Below are 18796 nucleotides of genomic sequence, written 5' to 3' on the forward strand. Positions count from 1 at the left end.
TTAGCTTACCATCCTTCCTACAGGTAATCTCGTAAAAAGCAGCTACTGAACTGGACAAGTGGAGGGAAGGAAGAAGTGGACGGACGGACGGACGGACGGACGGACACACACACACACACACACACACCCCACACACCCCATACCCCCCCCACACACACACACGAGACATGCTGGAAAGGTCCTTGAGTCTGAAGCTGAGTATTACACAGAATCAGAGTGTATACAGTGTGTATTTGAGAAAAAAGAGCCAATTGAAAAAGCACACAGCCAATGCATGGACATTTAGGATCATCTTCAGAAATGCATTTTTAGATAATGACATTAGAGTCCTAAGAAAGTGCTGGATTGGATCTCACAAAGTTAAAAGGCTCAAAATAATCAAACCTGTTTTAGATAGCTAGAATATCGGTTTGAATAATTCCTATTACTAATTGAAATGGGATCCAACTACATAAAATGTGCAATGTCTGACATTAAATTAATAAACAACAGCCATTCTCTCCAAATTATATAGATTCAGTGCAACAACAAATAAAAAGTCCCAGGAAGTTAATTTCAAAGACCTACACACAATCCAAAGATTTACATAGAAATGTCAAGAACCTACTCTGAAGCAAAGGTGGAAAACAAATCTGGAGTATCTACATTATCAAACTCCATGACACAATGGTATTTCAGATGATGAAGCACTGGACCAACTCAAGGAAACAGGCCAAAAAGAACAGACATGTTCCAACTGCTTTTGTAACAAAAGTTAAAGTACATTCAGTGTGGTAGGGAAACAATCTTTTTTTTTTAAATAGTGCTAAATAACTAGCTAATTAATACAGAACAGCCAGCAACATGGATCATGTAAAGATGCTTTTTACCATGTCTGGCCACCTGAGTGTTAGTTCCAAGACTCATACAATGAAAAAGAGAAACAACTCCAAGTTGTCCTCGAATCTCCATGTGTGCTGTGGCACATATAAATAAACAAAAATTATGAAACTAAAAAAGGAAGAGTCAGTAAAACACCATTAACAGTCTTTTAGATTTTTTTTTTTTTTTTTTTTTTTTGTACATGACTTAAATTAGGGTTAAGAAAATGCTACCTGCATGTCTACAATTTTCACTTTGCTTTGGAGTCTATCAATAGTTTTCTGTACTTCAATTATCAGGCTGTTTTGAATGTCATTTTGTCATAGTATGTTTTATTACTTGATATTTGGGTACAACCAATCCTGTATTTGGAAAGTTCTTACGCTGGTAATGCAATATTTTAAATACATTCCTAAGTCAGCTTACTATTATTGTTAGCAGATATCTACATGTATCGATCCTACCCATCATATGTTTGTATTACTATGTCAACCCAACTGGCCTGGAATTTGTTATATAGATCAGGCTGTTCTCAAACTCACAGAAATATACCTGCCTCTGCCTTTCTAGTGCTGGGATTAAAGGTGTGTGCCACAATATGGATTTTTTTTTTACTTGGGATGCTTTTCTCTAGCATTGATGGTGGCTATAAAGCCTCACAGCAATACACTGAAAACATTTTATTTTCTAAGACTTTACATAGGATACAATTTGTCTTTGTGTTTAAAAGTAGTCAGCAGTAAAGCCTGAAAGCCTCTGCTTTTTCTCTTCACTGTTTCTTTTGAGAATATTAAGATTTGCCCGATTTTTAATGTAAAGTTCCTAAAATTCCCTTTGAAATACTATCACCATGTTCATGCTCAATTTTGGTAATATAATTTCCTTTTTGATAGTTAAACTTCTAAATAATAGTTAAACTTCCAAATAATTAACCTTCTAAATAATTAACTTTTAATTTAATTGATTTAATTGACTTCTATTATTATATCCTATCTTTTCAACTCACTGATTCCCACCTGAACTTTCCTTTGATTTTAAATTTTCTTTTGTTTTCATTTACACAGCTTTTGTTTTTGGAGGTCCATCATTCCTGGAGGTAGTCCAATACCAGATAAATGCATACTGGAGTCATGTGTGGAAGGGGTAAAACCAGGTCCTGTCCACCTGATTGCTTCTAAGCTCCATTTAATGATGTCTTCAAATACTTGACACATTACATATTAAGCTGAAAATGATTGATATATAATTCACTTGGATTAAGAAGATGAGAAATTTTCTTAAGAATTTCAGTTGGTAGGGCAGTGGTGGTACACACCTTTAATCCCAGCACTTGGGAGCCAGAGGCAGGTGAATTTCAGTGAGTTGGAGGCCAGCCTGGCCTACAAAGTGAGTTCCAGGACAGCTAGGGCTGTTACACAGAGAAACCCTGTCTTGAAAAACCACAAAAATTTCAGTTGGATGTAAACTGGAAGACTTAAAGATGGATGAGCTGAGACTATTTCTCAACTACTCATTTAGAATCAGGCATGGCAATGCAAACCTGTAATCCTAGCCCCTGAGAAGCAAAGACAAGGGTCATTGGGGATACAGGTAAGTTCCAAGCCTACTCTGGCTACCTTGCTAGACAATCTTAAAACAAATATATGAAACAATGATTCTAACGGAGTCAAGGCCACAGAGCAGACATGCTCTCTGCCCACAATGCCTGTCCTTCACTTGATAATCATGCTATTGTAGAATCTTTCAACAGCACACTGGGTCCTTGGGGGAGGGGCAAACTAATTGGTCAGTCTCAATCTTTTCCCCTAAAGGCAAGTGTACATTAATTATTCATCTCGCCAAGCCCTAACACAAATTAGAAGCATTTCAGGAAGGGGTTTGTCCCTGGCTGCCCCCACCTCCAAAAACTTAACAAAAACTAGAGTTATGTGGGAAGAGGAACCTCAATTGAGAAAATGTCTCCATCAAATTGCTTTAGGCAAGTCTATGGGGGTATTTTCTTGATTAGCAATCAATTTGAGTTTCCAGCCAGCCTACTGTGTGTGGTACCTGGTGTGTAAAAGAAAGCAAGCTGAGTAAGTCAGGGAAGCAAACTAGTAATCAGTATTCCGTGGTCTTGGCTTCAGTTCCTGCCCCGACTTCCTTCCATGATGGACTATGACATGGAAAGTAAATTGGAAAGAACCCTTTCTTCCCCAACTTACTTTTGGTCATTGTGTTTTATCACAGCAAGAGAACCCCAAGAGAGGTTTATTCTTGTATATAATTCAGGGGCTATAGTCAGCCTTGCTGGAAAGGCATGGCAGCAGGAAGGTGAAGCACCTGGTCACACTGGGTTCAGATTTAAGAAACAGAGCAATGTATACTTATGTTAAGCTGGTTCTCTCTTTTATTCACTACTATACTCAGCCCATGGAATGGGATCACCCATAGTGAGGAGAGGGGTCCTTCTCATGTAGATTAACTTAATGAGTAGTATCTCATAGACATGCCTAGAGGATTGTTTCCATGACGATTTTAAATCTCACACAAAGTCGACAATAAAGTTTAAGAATCCTCATATCTGACTTCTTACATAGATAGAATACTCAACTGATGCTCATTTATTGAATAAGCAAAGAAATGTTTGATTCAACAAATAAAATGAATTCATGAGTCATATTTTATTACAAAAGCAAATCCAATGAAGCCTTGCTTTCTTGATCCAATGTTAGATTTTTACAATGAAAGGTAAAGGCAAACTCAACTTCAAAAGAAAGTTATTTATTTAGAAATAATTTTTCAAATATGAAGCCAGGGAGAGGGGGCTGAAGTAATGTGCATATATATAGCACAAGCATAAAGACTCATTTTGGATTTCCAATATCCACAAAATCCAGGTGAGCAGTGGTACTCTGCTGCAACCACAATAATGCAGAAGTGACCCAGGTCCCGGGAGCTCATTGGCTAGCCAGCTCAGCCAGCTGGTGAACACCAGGTTTTGAGACCCTGTCTCGAAAAATGACAAAAGACACCGGACACCAACCCTATAGCTGTTAGGACACACCTTTGCAAATGTCTACATATACCACAGACAAAATCAAAATGAATACAATATATTTTAGTAACTAACTTAAAGGGGTAGACTTAATTAAAACATTCTTAACAGGATAATATGATTTCTCAAAAAAAAAAAAGTTCCTGCATTTTTATACTGATTTATATATAATCTCAAAAAAAAAAAAAAAAAAAGAAGACAGACCCCCCCCCCCCAAAGGGAGTGGGCTTTGTTGGAGTTAGGTGTAGTCTTGACGGAGGAAGTGGAGGTGGCTTTGAGGTCTCATATATGCTAAAGCCACACCCAGTGAAACAGACCACTTTCTGTGTTGCTTATGGGTCAAGATGTAAGAATCTCAGTTCCTTTTCCAGCACCATGTCTGCCTGTACGTCACCATGTTCCACCATCATGATGATGATGACTGGAATTCTGAATGGTAAGCCATCCAATTAAATGTTTTTCTTTGTAAAAGTTGCCATGATCATGGCAATAGCATAGCAATAGCAATAGAAACTCTTCATAGCGATAGAAACTCTAGAACAATCTCTTAATCATTTAAATTAATTGACTTTTATATATCAAACTACCCATACACTGTGAAAGAAATGCACCTTAAGCTATTCTAGGTTCAATTTAATAATCAAGTTTGGGAATTGTGTTTTCTTAGTGAGATATTAACCTGTTATTTAAATTCCTTCAGTTTTTTTTTTAATCAAGATTTTATTAGTCTTAACACTTGGAACCCTGATTCCTGTCTTCATGCATTAGATATAACTTATTTTACTTGAAAAACTCTCCCATTACCTTCATTCACTATTATTAGGCTGAGACTGACCTTTAATATCATGCTTTCGAATTTACTTGTTCCACTCTTTTTGCTTTTGTTCTTTTATAGTATATTATATTTTCTTACCTCTCCTACCATCCTACTCCCTTGAAATGGTGTATATATAGCTTTTATTTAGTGCTACTTTCTGTTATTTTTAAATGTCTACTCAAAAACATCTGAAGCTGGGGAAATAGCTATTTCTTTAAAGCAAGTATGAGGATTGAGTTAAATCTCCAGATTCGATGTGGGGGTCTATGATGGTAATCCCAATGCCAGAGACACACCAAGAACAGTGGATCCCTGCTGCTTGCTGTCAGTGAGCCATCCTAGTTTACTGGATAAGCCCTAAGTTCCAGTAAAAGACAAATGGTTCCTGAGGAATGACACTAAAAGCAATGCTCTGACTGCCACATACATGCACCACCCTCCCCAACATACACCTGAAGCAGAGCCTGGTCTAGTGGTTGGAGATTAAGAGTTTAAAGCCAGTCTGGGCTACATATTAAGAAGCAAAGCAAACCAAGCCAAACAAAATCTTTAAATACTTGGGGGAAAAGGGATTTGAAGCTAAAAAGTAGCCATGCTTCTAAGACTTTGATATTCAAATGAAATTTCTACTGTTCTAGCTGTTAATATTTTAGTAAGCTTTCAGTCCTTGTAACCACATACCCCAGATAAACAAAAGATTTCTATTTTGATGTAATGTCAGTTACATCTTTGCAAAGAGTAGATTTTCAAATCACATATTGCTTTTCATGCAACTTGACCATGTTCAGATGAAACTTTATTAATGGCTTTAATATTTTCCTTAATATTTTAAAACTTATTTCCTAAATTTAAAGTTTTTTTTTGTTTCTTCTTTGAAGAAGATCATTTAATAAGTCTGCTTTTTATTCACTTAACAGTAAATAGTAGGAGATCCAAGAATCATGAAATAAAAGAGGTCAGGCATTGGTGGCGCATGCTTTTAATCCCAGTGCTAGGGAAGCCGAGGCAGGCAGATCTCTGTGAGTTCCAGAGAAACCCTGAATTGAAAAACCAAACCAAACCAAACCAAGAATCATGAAATAACGAATTTCCAACTTCCATCCCTGCATAGGCCAATACCAAGTTATGGGCTTTCCCATCACACTTGGATTTTGAACCCTGATTAACCTGTCTCGATTTATACTTACATAAACTCTTTTCCTTAACTTCAAATTTATTTTGTGTGTGTATGTGCTTTGCTTCTATGTATGTCTGTATGACATGTGTATGCCAGGTGTCTGCAGAAGTCAGAAGAAGGTGTAGGATCTCCTGGAGCTAGAGTTACAAATGGTTATGAGCTGCCATGTGGGTGAGAATCAAACCTGGGTCACTGAAAGGCAGCCAGTGTTACTAACTGCTGAGATACTTCTGTCCTGAGACTCTTTAAATTACACTATTAAAAGAAGCTGAAAGCCACTTGTTACTCTTGCTACTTATTTCTTGTGGCTCTTTACCATATTGTCAAGGAATGCTGATCCTACCAAAGTTGAAAAGGGGTATTTCTAGGAAATGAAACTTGAAGGAACACATCTGATGCATTCTGGCTTTTATATATAACTTTATTGATTTTTTCCTTTGATTGTTTACCTCATAAACGGATGGCCAAAATTATTGGTCTAAATATACAGTTACTAATTTTGAATGGTCAGGGTCTTCAAAGAACAGAACTGGAAGCCTGGAAACAAGGACTTCTGGGAAGAGATATATAGCTGAGCACCTTCCAAAATAGGTACAGATACTGGTGTCCATGTAGACCTCAAAAGGACATCTGCTGAGAAGGCTGTTCTTGTATTCTACAGTATGTGTATGCACATGAGTACATGTATGCAGGCTAGAAGTGGGCATTAGGTATCTTGCTCTATCATTTTACACCTTATTTTCTGAAATGTGTCTCTCATCAAACCTAGAGCTCAGTGTTCTGGCAGGACTGGCTGGTCTGAAAGTCCTGAGATACTGTCCCTTTCCACCCCATCTATTCCATACTTCTACCACTCTACCATGCTGGGATTATGAATGAACATCTGGACATCTGGCTTTTATATGTTTGTTATCATCCAAACTCAGGTCCTTGTGCCTGGGTAGAAAGCATTTTACCAGCTGAACAATCTGTTCATTTCCAGAGAAGACTCTTGATGATTAAGGCACAAAGAGGACACCCATCAGTCTCTTTATCTAGGTTCTAGAGTGCTTGTGCAGTTGGACTATAAACACTGACTATGATTATTTAGCTTTTCAGAAGTAGGAACAATACTGAGTTCCAAATACAGTTGCATTCCTCAAGGAGACAGGACAACAACTAGAGCCAGGTTATTTACAATTGATCTTGTCATGGAAAACGGGTTATTTGTCCTCATTGAAGAGACACATTCTGGATTTTGCTAGTATTCTCATTCGATAGTTTACAAAGTTCATTTTCCATTTGGCACTGCAGATTTCATTATCTTCAATGAAACACCCCCCCCCCTTTTGCAACAGAGTGGTAACAATACTTTCTGTTGTATTCTCGGTGCTTTATCTAATAACTTATTCGCAGTATTTTTGCTTGCTTCATACTAACTGAACTCTGTTGGTTGGTTTAGTCTTAATGCTTCTATCAGGAGAACACAATCATTCTTCTATTGAAGTGGATACTTCTCCCTGGCCAATGAACCAATAGATAGCAAAGACATGTTACTCTATTTTCACAAGTGACTAATCCCAATGACCAAGGAGAAACTGGGTTGTAGCACACAATAGGGGATAGAAGAAATCTCTTGTGTGCCCTACAGTATGTAACAATTAAAAACAAACAAATTAACAACAAAAATTAACAACAAAAAAGGCAAGATAATCAAGAATACTTTGCAACAAGGTTCTGCTTCCACTATCAGGTAAAGAACATAGAGTAGCCAAGTTTCAGCTAAAAGCAGGAATAAAAGAATGATGAGAACTACACCTATGACCAATTATAGAAACGGACTCCAATAGATTTTTATAGTTTTCTTATCATGTCTATACCTGTGCATATTATTTTCTTCCCATTTCTCTTTTCTGTATTTATTTTATATACAAATTATTGGGAATGAAACTTATAAAGTAAGCTTTGGCCAATAAGATATCCAGAGGCATTATGTTGGAATATATAGCTGATATAGTTAGAAATGATTAATGGGACTATGTACTACTTCATTTGGGTCAGAGATTAGAATTGTACTTTTGTGAAGGATTACTGTATTTTATTAGGCAAAAAGTAGTTTGTTGAATGGAAATCCAATGTATTTAGAAGCATTCATGCAAGTTCAACTGTCAGTTAACTTTGCATTCACCTACTTCCTCTACTCTAAATAGACTGGCTCTCTGCTTCTAATTGAATCTTCACAGTTCTACTTTTTTGATAAAAGTTTTAGATTCTTTCAGTGTTCTAAATTCCCAGGAGGCTGCAGTTCTGTCAGCAGAAGGGGTCAGAGGGCACCCAAGAAAGAAGGTCTTTGCTCTGCAGTGGGTGGGGCAGGGCAGGGTGCTGGACCCTTTCACTGACTGTGGACCAGTCTGCATTTGGAGGAAGCGAGGATACTTGAGAATTTCCTCCGCAAATCACTGTTTATCAGTTGGTACAGTCAGTTCCCAGACAGTATGAACCAACTTTGGCAAGGGGCACTCTAAAGTTCTCTTGAATTGTGTTGCAACTAACATTTTCTAGTAAAGTCTAGATTCCAGTCATAGGGAGAAGACAGGTTCCCCTTTCAGGTTTGTTTTTAACTTGGGAACCTCACCCTCAGCTGGGGTTGGGTGAATTCTTTTTTATCCTTAATAGTATCAAAGTCTTTTAATAGGTAGTATCTTTAAGTTAAACTGTCCCATAGAGAACCTGGTTGTATTTCTGTGGGCAGGGATACTACCACCCCTCCTCTTACACTATGGGGGGGGGACTTATACTCTTTCAGTATCAATGATCAGACCCAACTGCTACTACATCAATACAAGCCAAAATTTATGTGATGTTTATTTTGTGCCAACTATCATTTTATGTACTTTCTTTTCAACAATTAATTAATCCTAAAAGGAGTCCAAATAACTTTTAACTGTTTCTTCACACACAAAAAAATCTGCTACCCATATTCTTTAACATAAAAATTAAATAAACTAGTAATAACTAATCATGTTTGCTTTGTGGCTATGTCCAACATAACTTTATTTTTCCAAAGACCCATACTCATATGAATTATTTTTAAAACTGAAACTTCACTGATTAGATTACAAACTAATAGCCAGTTATTGGCTACAAACAGTTATTTACAATACATCTTTACTATTTAAAAACCACAGGAGGATTAAAGAAATATTCAAAAGAAAGTACTAATCCTAAAAACAACCACAGGTATAGGTTTCAGAACTGATTCAAAAATGCAAATTCATTTTCTTGAGTTTCACAAACACAAGGAAGAGAATAGCAAAAAGGCTTAAATAACCAAAAAATTTTCTTTGTAGAAGTTAACTTGTTTTATTCTACTCATGAAAAAGCAGACTTCATTTAACCCATGGACAGCAATGTAAAGTTTTAGAATTCAAGATATGACCTGTAAAATGACATATAAACTGAGATAACCTGTGTTCTAGTATTTAAGTTTAGTACATTTAATATTACTAAACTAATTGTCTCTTTCTTGGGACAACGAAAGGGTTCTGTGGGTAAAGGTGCTGACAGTCAAGCAGAGGACTTGAGTTCTATCCCTGGAAACCATGTAATAAAAAGAAAAGAACCAACTCTTTCAAGTTCTCCAATTTCCCCACACGTGCACCACGGTACAGAATGGACAGACACACAGACTGAGAAGATTTATCCAAGAAGTAGGTGTTTAGTGGGAAGGGAAGAGAATACAAATAACTTGTGAAAGAATACATTTTAAAGGAATATTTAAAAAACAAAAAGTGGTGGCTCACACTTTTAGTCCCAGCACTCATGAGGCAGAGGCCAGCCTGGTCTACAGAGGGAGTTTTAAGACAGCTAGGGCTACACAGTGAAACCCTATCTTGCAAAGCAAAACAAAAAATTATGAAGATTATTAGTAACTAATTAGCCAGGAACAGTTCTTTCTAAAAGAGATTCATTAAACCTGTCTATTTTACACACCCAGTCTATCAAAACACTTCTATTATTAAACCCATTTCTGAGTAAACTTAAAGGTTAAAAGAACTGCTAGACAGAAAAAACAACTTCAGCAATCTGGCTCTGGAGTATGAGTTCTTACAGACTTCTGAGAGCTTTGAGCAGTAATTTGCTAACACCCCATGAAACACTTACCAGGGTTAATTGTCTTACCAAAAACTACAATTTGTTCTAAATCATATAACTGAGTAAGGTCAAATAGAAAGGAAAAAAAAATTGTTATCATCAGAAGCTTAAGTATTAAATGTCTGCTAAAATGTCCAATGGTAACAGAAACATATACTTTTATAATGAATTCTGTCTAGCTAGATGGAGCAGAGTATGCAAAAAATCCTAGCAATGTGGCTGAGGCTAGAGCATAAGTTCAAGGACACATAATTAAGACCCCGTCACAAAATAAAACCATGCAGTACCAATGGAGACTACTTACCTACAAGGAGGAAGGACCATAGAGTCTTTTACAAGTACAGATCCAGAAAGCAGGATATACCAACATCTGGCAATAGTTTCTGAACTGTTTAAATATATAAGGAAAAGAGTAAACAAATAAAAATGTGTACATATGTGTGGAATCAGTATGAATACAAAGCATAGAATGCTTCTTATAATGCTGCAAATCGTTAAAAATTAAGTAACAATATTGGGAAAGCTGCCTGTTGCCTAACATTATACATAGAGCATGTTCACACAGGGAAAAGGCAGTTAATTCTCAACACACACGGAAGGGAAAAAAAAAAAAAAAAAAAACAGAAAAACTTCACACCACTAGTAAACAGAAAACAAAATTAGAATAAATATATTTTAAGAAAATTCTCAGAAATTAACCCAACTTAGAGGTTGATGAAAATATTGACTAATCATTGTTTAATGATACTAAAAATCAGGATCAGTTCTTCTCTAAAATACATTACTATCCTGCAGAGGGCAAAAAGGCATCTGATCCTGCAGCTACACAATTTTACCATTTCTACCTGTACATAACACAATTTCAGGAGTTCATTTTACTTACTGTTCATCTATTTTCTAACTGCCTTCTTTTCTGTGTGTGACGGACAATCATACAATCATTACAAAGTACTGTCATATAAGGGATACATATACATGTACATATTGGATAGCAAAGTAGAGCATACACATCATAAAGGAAACACAAATATTTATGAAAGGTAGACAGAAAACATCCAGCATTAGAAATGGGGTTAAGGCTGAAGAATAAAACCAACACTGTTATCATTAACTTTAGGCCTAGGTGGAAAGCGCTGATCAAAAGTATGTAGTTAGCAGTTTTTAAGAATGTGGTATGGTAAAAGGAGGGATACTGTCCCTAGGGGGAATATTTTATCAACTAATTTTTAGATAACTTATTTTTAGGAAAATACCACTGAAAATTAGAAAACATATTCTTATGTACAAATTTGACTTCCCAGAAGATTTAGGGAAGACTAAAGTATCAGGTGTTCAGAGAGTCAACTTGTGGGAAACAAAATACTACCATTGTAGACAAAGCCTATTTATTTACAAGTAATTACATCTGTAGACAACTAAAAATTTCATATAATGTTCACAGTCAAAGCTTCAAGTCCAGTAGAGCTTTAGTAAAACGTAATTCCATTCTGAAGCCACTAAAAGAGTTGGAGGTTTAGTTTAGTGACAGAACAATTGTCTAGCATGTTTGAGGCCCAAGGTTCCATTTCTAGCACACCAGAGAATGTGAGAGTTTATGTGAAAGAAAGAGACAGAAAGTGAGGATATCTTTTTTTTTTTAATACAATGCAAAAACTTTTACCAAATGCTGTAATATTTTTAGATCTCTCCTACTTAACACTTATTTGCTGGAAATTGTCAAAATGTTAAGCTCAACAGTAAAAATTTAAAAACTGCAGATACTTGTTAAATCTCCCCACACTTTTAACAACCAGGAACAAGGATAAAAGCACTTAAGTCTTCTGAACTCTGAAAGATCTTTCATTCTCAGTGTTCTCTCAGCATTTCCTAGGACAATGCCTCCTCCACAGACATTTAAAATGGTAGACAGCTTCTCTAATAGATTTCTCATGCCTGTGGGTCCAAAAATGGCTGAGCTTTACCTCCTATTGTTACCAGACCATTCTTTTCCTTATTAAAAATTCCCAGCTTTAAATTTTAGATCATCACATCATACTAGTCAGTGTCCTCTGATGTAATCAGTGACACTAAAGGTCAATCCTTCCAATTCTTGTCAAATTCTTGGCTGATACAAATCCTTTCTAATAATGACATCATCAGGTTTTATACTGACATTGATATTCATCCTTCTCAATTTCTTTTTCCCTCTCTCCTTCATTCCTCCCTCCCTCTATTTTTTAAACAGAATTCTGTGTAATAGCCCCAGCTACTCTGGAACTCACTCTGTAGACCAGGGTGGTGTTGAACTCATAGAGACCCATCTGCCTCTGCCACCTCAGTGCTGGGATTACGTGCATCATCACTGCCTGACATTTCTTGATCTCTTTAAGGATCATTTTTTAATACCACTATTTTTGAGTCAGGGTCTTGCTCTGTAAGTCCAACGTGGAATTTTCTTCGTAGATTAGGCTGCTCTTCAAATTCACAGCATTCTTCCACCCTCATGCTCCCTCCTACCCTGAGATTCTCCATGTGAGTCACCATGCCCAGAGTATTAGAGATCTTCTACTTTAAGTGAGTTTCCAGGTCATTTTCTGGTGTACTTGCTTCAGCACAAGCTATCAGATCTTCTTTAATCTAGAGTTCAAGATTCCAATGTCACCATCTTTTTTCTTTGCAACTGTTACCTTAGTCTCATCACCTATCTATCCCATAATGATCGTACCGTCATTTTCTCTTCCTCTCCTGCACCTACCACAATTCAGTTACATTACCATAATCCCTCCTTTTCGAAAATTCCCTCATTTCTCTTTATTCACTTTTAGTTATCTGAGGCCAAAAATCCCTTAAAAAAAATCCCTAAAAAAAGGGATTTTGAGAGGGAAACTTCCACTAATTACCACGAGCCACTCAGCATTCTTTGCATCACAGTGCAAAGAGAACAAACCATACTCCTAGACATAACAGAGATAGAAAGGCAGGGCTTCACTTTTCATGCAGCATCTGGCATTCAGTCAAAAATTACTAAGACTGGTGAAAACAAAACCAAATAACTGAAAACCAACAGAAAACAACAAACCCCCTATATTTAATAAGCTCAAGAAGAAAAAGGCAAGGTAGAATACTTACCTAAGCACTGAAATCTATGAAAAATCAAAACACACACATCCCAGGAATTCAAACACTGGAGTTTTATTTAGGACTAGAAAGAGTAGAAAACAAGAATTTATAAACCAGAAAGTCAGTCAGCAGAAAATAAAATAATAGGGGGGAGGAGGATGGAAAATAGACTAAAGATGAGACAAAAATGAAAGAACGTAGAAAAGGAAAACCAGTAAAGAAGCCAATCAGTAAAAATATACTGGCTAAGGATTTTTTAAAAATTTATTGAAAATAGCAAGTCAAAGAATAAATACAGTTCTACAAATCCTTAACAAAGGAATCTTAAAAAAAAAAAAATCACATTTAAAGGACACTAGACACAGTTGCCCAGGGGGGAAACTTTCAGAAGTTGTATAAGAAAATAATGTCACTCACAAAACAATAGCAGTAACAACTGACTCTTTAACATAAATGTCCAGAACAGGACAAATCAATGTCTAAGGAGCACTACATAGGAAAAAGACTACATACGTTTCAAAACAACAACAAAACCTTCCAGTTTAGAATTATATATGCAGCAAGAGCCTTTACTTTAAAAGCAAAGTTAAACAACACTACAGTAAAGAATTAAAAACAAAACAAACAAAAATAAAAAAACAGCAAATAAACGGAAGAGTATATGTATATGCAGGCTGAAAGATGGTATTTCTAAAGATGTCAGTTCTCTCTGATTTAATGCTATCCTTAACCCAAAGGCCGCAGCTGTCCTACAGGTTTTTATATATGTGGAAACTGATGGGTTGATTCTCCAATGTATACAGAAAAAGTGAAAAAAAAATAGTATTAATAGCTTCTAGGCCATCCAGACATCATAAAAACAAATTATAAATTTGTGAATTATAAAACTAAAGTTTTCAAATTTTTCAATTTTAGAGGATATGTATCATTACTAAGAAGCTTGGCACAGTCCTAAACTTTTAGGGGGAAACTAGTAGTAGCATGAGCGAATGACATAAAAATGTATAAATGTGTCAAGATGGGAAAATTACAAAATTCATTACCATTAATATTTTCCATATGACCGATACAAAATGCCACCAAAATCACATGAAAGGAAAAAATAACTTGTTAAAAGTACTTTAGTACTTTAATCCCAGAGAGACAGGTAACCAGGCAGGGACTATAGAGTTCCAGGACAGCTAGGGCTACAAAGACAAATCCTGTTTCAGAAACAAAACATCATTATCAATAAAAAACATACTTTAATCCCATCATACAGGAGGCAGAGGCTGATGACTACTGTGAATTTGAGGCCTGTCTGGTCTACGATGTGAGGTCCAAACTAGCCACTGATATACAGTGAGGTCCTGTTTCAACACCCCACCCTCCAAAACTCCCCAGGAACAAAGAAAAAAACCAAACCAAACAAAAACAAATAGTTTTCAATTAAATAAAGCATCCAAAATTCACTGACAAAGTCTCAGATCCTTACATTGTAACTAATCTGTAAGAAATTTAAACAGTTTTGATATTGCACCAAAGAAAAATACATAAATTATTTTAAAATGCTGCTAAAGTACTCATTTTCTAAACTTTTCTCTACATCAAGTCAGATTTCCTTCATTAAAATACACACATAGTAGACTGCATAAAAATATACCTAATGTCAATGAGATGTTAGTACAAAATTATACTGTTTTATAACTGCTTATTATAATGAATATAGTTGTTATGTAGAATGAATTTATTTTAAAATATGATTAAATCAAGAAAAATTAAGAATTTAATTACATTCTGCAACAATGACAAATCTTTTTTATTGTGAGCTTAAGAAGCTTATTTTGGGAAACAAAACTCAAACTCACAAAGTTTTAAAGAAAAACAGAACTTTACAATCTTGAAATAGAGATAGATATAAAAAGCACTAATCATGACTGGAGAGATGGCTCAGGGGTTAAGAATACATTATTACCCTTGCAGAGGATCTTTGTTGGGCAGATCACAACCACTCACAAATCCAGCTCCAAGAGATCTGACCCCTTTGGCACTAGTATATATTCTTTAAAAGATGTGAAGAACACAAAAATCGTAGTGGGAAAAGTATCTGCAGTAAGCACATCTATCAAGGATTTTGATTAAAAATCCATACAAAACTCCCCAGTCAATATAAATAGGGCACTACAATAGAAAAATAGTCAAGAACTTAAGATTTCATTAGAAGGTAGCCAAAAACTTGAAAACATGAGAACAATTCATCATCATCACCATCAGTAAATAGTATATTCTATAATAAAGCCACAGTGAGATAACGAAGGAATGAGCAGAACATTTAAAACCGAAACAAGCACATAAAATAAGCAACATAGTATAAATGGAGTTCTAAAGATGGGTAGCTGGGCAGGGTGTGGGGTGCACACCTTTATTTCCAGCAATCAGGAGGCAGAGGACAGCCAAGGCTACAAAGAAATCCTGTCTTAAACAAACAAACAAAAACAATAATAATAAAAGCTCCAAAAAGATGGGTTACTGGGATTTACTACACAGCTCATGGGCACCAACACTGACACAACTACAGTAGGGAGCTGACTGATACTCCTAATATCTATATGCAAAATTCTAGTAATTCTATTCCTTAGAAGATGTTTTAAGTAGAACTAGAAAGGGTACAAAAGATGTCAGCAAAATGCCCACAGGGAGCTTGTTTTTCACTTTTATAACAGCAACAACCCCAACATATAGAACAGATAAACCAACATACACTATTTACAGCGGTGAGAGAACAAACATGGAACTTCAAGTAATACTGAACTAACAACCTGATCAAAAGATCCTATCAGAAAAAGGTTGAAAAAGAGGTAATATTTATCGATGATGACAAACTCACAATTATGATTACCATTCCAAAACAGCGTTGAGTAGAGCTTTTTAGAAAGCAAGTCTCTTTAGCAATAGTAGTTACCTTTGTGTATATTTCTAACATTTGATGTACTAGATCACTTCCTATGTTTTATACTTCAGTTTATGAATACCGAATGAATTTTAATGTGCAAAGTCAAGATTTAAAAATAAGTCATTAATCTAAGGTAATCATAATAATACTTACCAAAAAAGCATCTGATTGCCATTGTATCTCTCATAGCGTGCTCTTGCAGACATTAACCTAATGGAAAGGGTAAAAAGCTAAGACTTTATCTTACATTTTGTCTCAAAAACTGTTAGATCAGTACAAAATTATTAGAATTATAACTAAATGTTTAATAGCTTGGAAATATATGTAATACAGTCACTTTTTTTTTTATAAAAAGTAATAGATAATAATATTTTGGTTTATCAAGTATTTTGCCTTTCTTTTGATTGTTAAAAAGTAATGTAAGCCAGTCAGAGTGGCATATGACTGTAACCCTAGCCCCCTCCAGGCAGAGGAAGATGGATTGAGGCAAAGGCTTATGATGACTGTCACAAATGAGAGGCCCACCAGAGTAATACATTAAGATTTTATACCCAAAGTATAAACAAAACTACAAAACCAATCAAAAAAGCAATAGATATTAAGTAGCATTAATTTAATATTTTTATGTACATTATAAAGCCTGTCAATCCACACTGAATAATTTTTATTATGATAAAATATACATTTGAATGGTTCATTTTTCACATCTTGCGAAAAGCAATTACTAGCAACACACACACACAGACACACAGAGAGAAAAGATCTGCTAAGTATATAGATTTGTTACATTTTTTAAGTTTAAAAATAAAATTAATACATTGTAATATGACTGTCTAATTTTCAGTTTTATTTCATTCTTCCTGATTTACTCACAAATACTAACAGAAAACAGAATGTAATAAAAAATAGGTGATATTTTAACAAACTAGTTCATCATCAGAATCTTAAGACACTGAGAAAAAGCAGTTAGCTACATGGGTCACAAAAACAAAGGTTGAAGGAAAATATACAAAATTCTTACAGCACTCTATAAAATGTCTACAATATAACCACATGCTCTAAGATACATAGAACTGACTTTTTGTTTTGATTTTTTAGAGAACGAGTTTTTTATGTAACAACCCTAGCTGTCCTGGAACTAGCTTTGTAGATCAGGCTGGCCTAGTCTTTTTGTTTTTTGATATAAGTTTCTCTGTGTCCTAGAACTTGCAATGTAGAACAGACTGGCCTTGAACTCAGAGATCCCCCTGCCTCTGCCTCCCAAGTGTTGGGATTAAAGTTGTGCACCACTATTTTAAAGAGGAAGCAGACATTCATCAAGTATATGGATCTTAGCTGCAGGAACTCATGCCAGGCTAACATATTGTACCCATCTTAAGCATCTGGCACAACTAATGAGAATCTGCAAAAAGAAAATAGGAGTTTTGAGTTCTGTGCTAGTTAGCATATGTCAACTTGATACAAACCTCGACATAATCAGGGAGAGAGAATCTAATGGAGGATTTGCCTCTATTTGACTGGACTGTATGCAAATCTATGAGGCTTTTTTGTTTGTTTGTTTGTTTAATGATTGATGTGTAAAGTTCCAAATCACTATGGTCAGTATTATTTGTGGGTAAGTGGCCCTGTGTTGTATAAAAAAGCAAACTAAGCAAGCCCCGGAAAACAAGCAAGAAAGCAAGCAAGTAAACAGCGTTCTCCCATGGTTCCAGGTTCCTGCTGTGGCTTCCCTCAATTATGGACTGTGATGGGAAACTGCAAGCCAAATAAATCCTATCCTCCCAAGTTGCTTCTGGTTATGGTCTTTATCAAAGCAATGGAAAGAAAACTAGGACAATTCCACGATTTGACAGATATTGAATGCATAGTTCTTTGCTTTAGTTATTCTCATGTAACCTTAAAGCACTGTAACAAAGTTTATCAACCCATTTTAAAGACAAAACAACAGCTTATATGATGAAGACTAAGAAAAATTAGAATAAGAAAAAGAAAATTTTATGCCTAGCCCTAAAAAGTTCCAAAGTCATTTGGCCCCTGAGACTACTTTATTCTACTTCTCTTTTCATTCTGCACCAGAAGGCAAAGTCCTCTTTCTTGTCTTGGCCCTATTCAGAGGCGTCTACTCAAAACCTACTTCCTATGAGAGGTCTTCAGTAATCATTGAAATATAAGCAGCCACCAGGTGACTTCACATCATCATGTATCATACTCACAGTACTTAACATTTCTGCACGGGATACATAGTTTGTAATGTGCTTTCAAACTCTAGGACACTAGTGATCTAAGTAATTCAAATGCTTAAATAGGGTGACTGTAAAAAGTGCTTAGTAAGAATTTGGTGAGCAAATAGGTATATAATACAGACTGGTAAGCCAGTTACACTTACCTAAGCTGATGCTCCCTGAGATTTGATAGTATTTCCATTCCATGGAGATAAGAATAAATAGTATTTAAGTCCTGTGTAACAGAAAAGTGTTTAGATTACTTTTCAAATATACAGTCTAAAATATGACCCCCCCAATCTCTTTTTAAGCTTCCAACCATTTAAGACAGAGCTATGCTAACTATAGAAGAGCCACAAAAGCCTCTGAATTACACATTTTTAAAAGGTAAAGAGGAAGCTGGGTGGTAGGTAGCACACACCTTTAATCCCAGCATTCAGTAGGCAGAGATGTGAATCTCTGTGAGTTTGATGTCAGCCTGGTTCCAGGGCAGTCAAGACTTTACAGAGAAACCCTG

General features: G+C 35.7%; 1 protein-coding gene across 15 annotated transcripts in view; it reads right to left on the reverse strand.

Annotated features, from left to right (window-relative positions):
- Positions 1 to 18796, reverse strand: part of Rapgef6 (Rap guanine nucleotide exchange factor 6) — a 173455-nt gene that overhangs the window by 133895 nt on the left and 20764 nt on the right. For 10 of the 15 annotated variants that reach the window (XM_051180669.1, XM_051180668.1, XM_051180665.1 and 7 more), the window contains exons 2-4: positions 18444 to 18514; positions 16211 to 16267; positions 10331 to 10414 (exon numbers count right to left, since the gene is read on the reverse strand). The exons of 1 other annotated variant lie outside the window; for it this stretch is intronic. In XM_051180669.1, coding sequence (XP_051036626.1) covers positions 10331 to 10414; positions 16211 to 16267; positions 18444 to 18514 — 212 coding nt within the window. Of the gene's footprint in view, positions 1 to 10330; positions 10415 to 13134; positions 13208 to 16210; positions 16268 to 18443; positions 18515 to 18796 lie in introns of those variants that run through there. 4 more of the 15 variants (XM_051180679.1, XM_051180677.1, XM_051180671.1 and 1 more) reach the window with 2 other exon arrangements.

The sequence above is a fragment of the Phodopus roborovskii genome, unplaced genomic scaffold (genome assembly GCF_943737965.1).
Source record: "Phodopus roborovskii unplaced genomic scaffold, PHOROB, whole genome shotgun sequence".
NCBI classification, from domain to species: domain Eukaryota; kingdom Metazoa; phylum Chordata; class Mammalia; order Rodentia; family Cricetidae; genus Phodopus; species Phodopus roborovskii.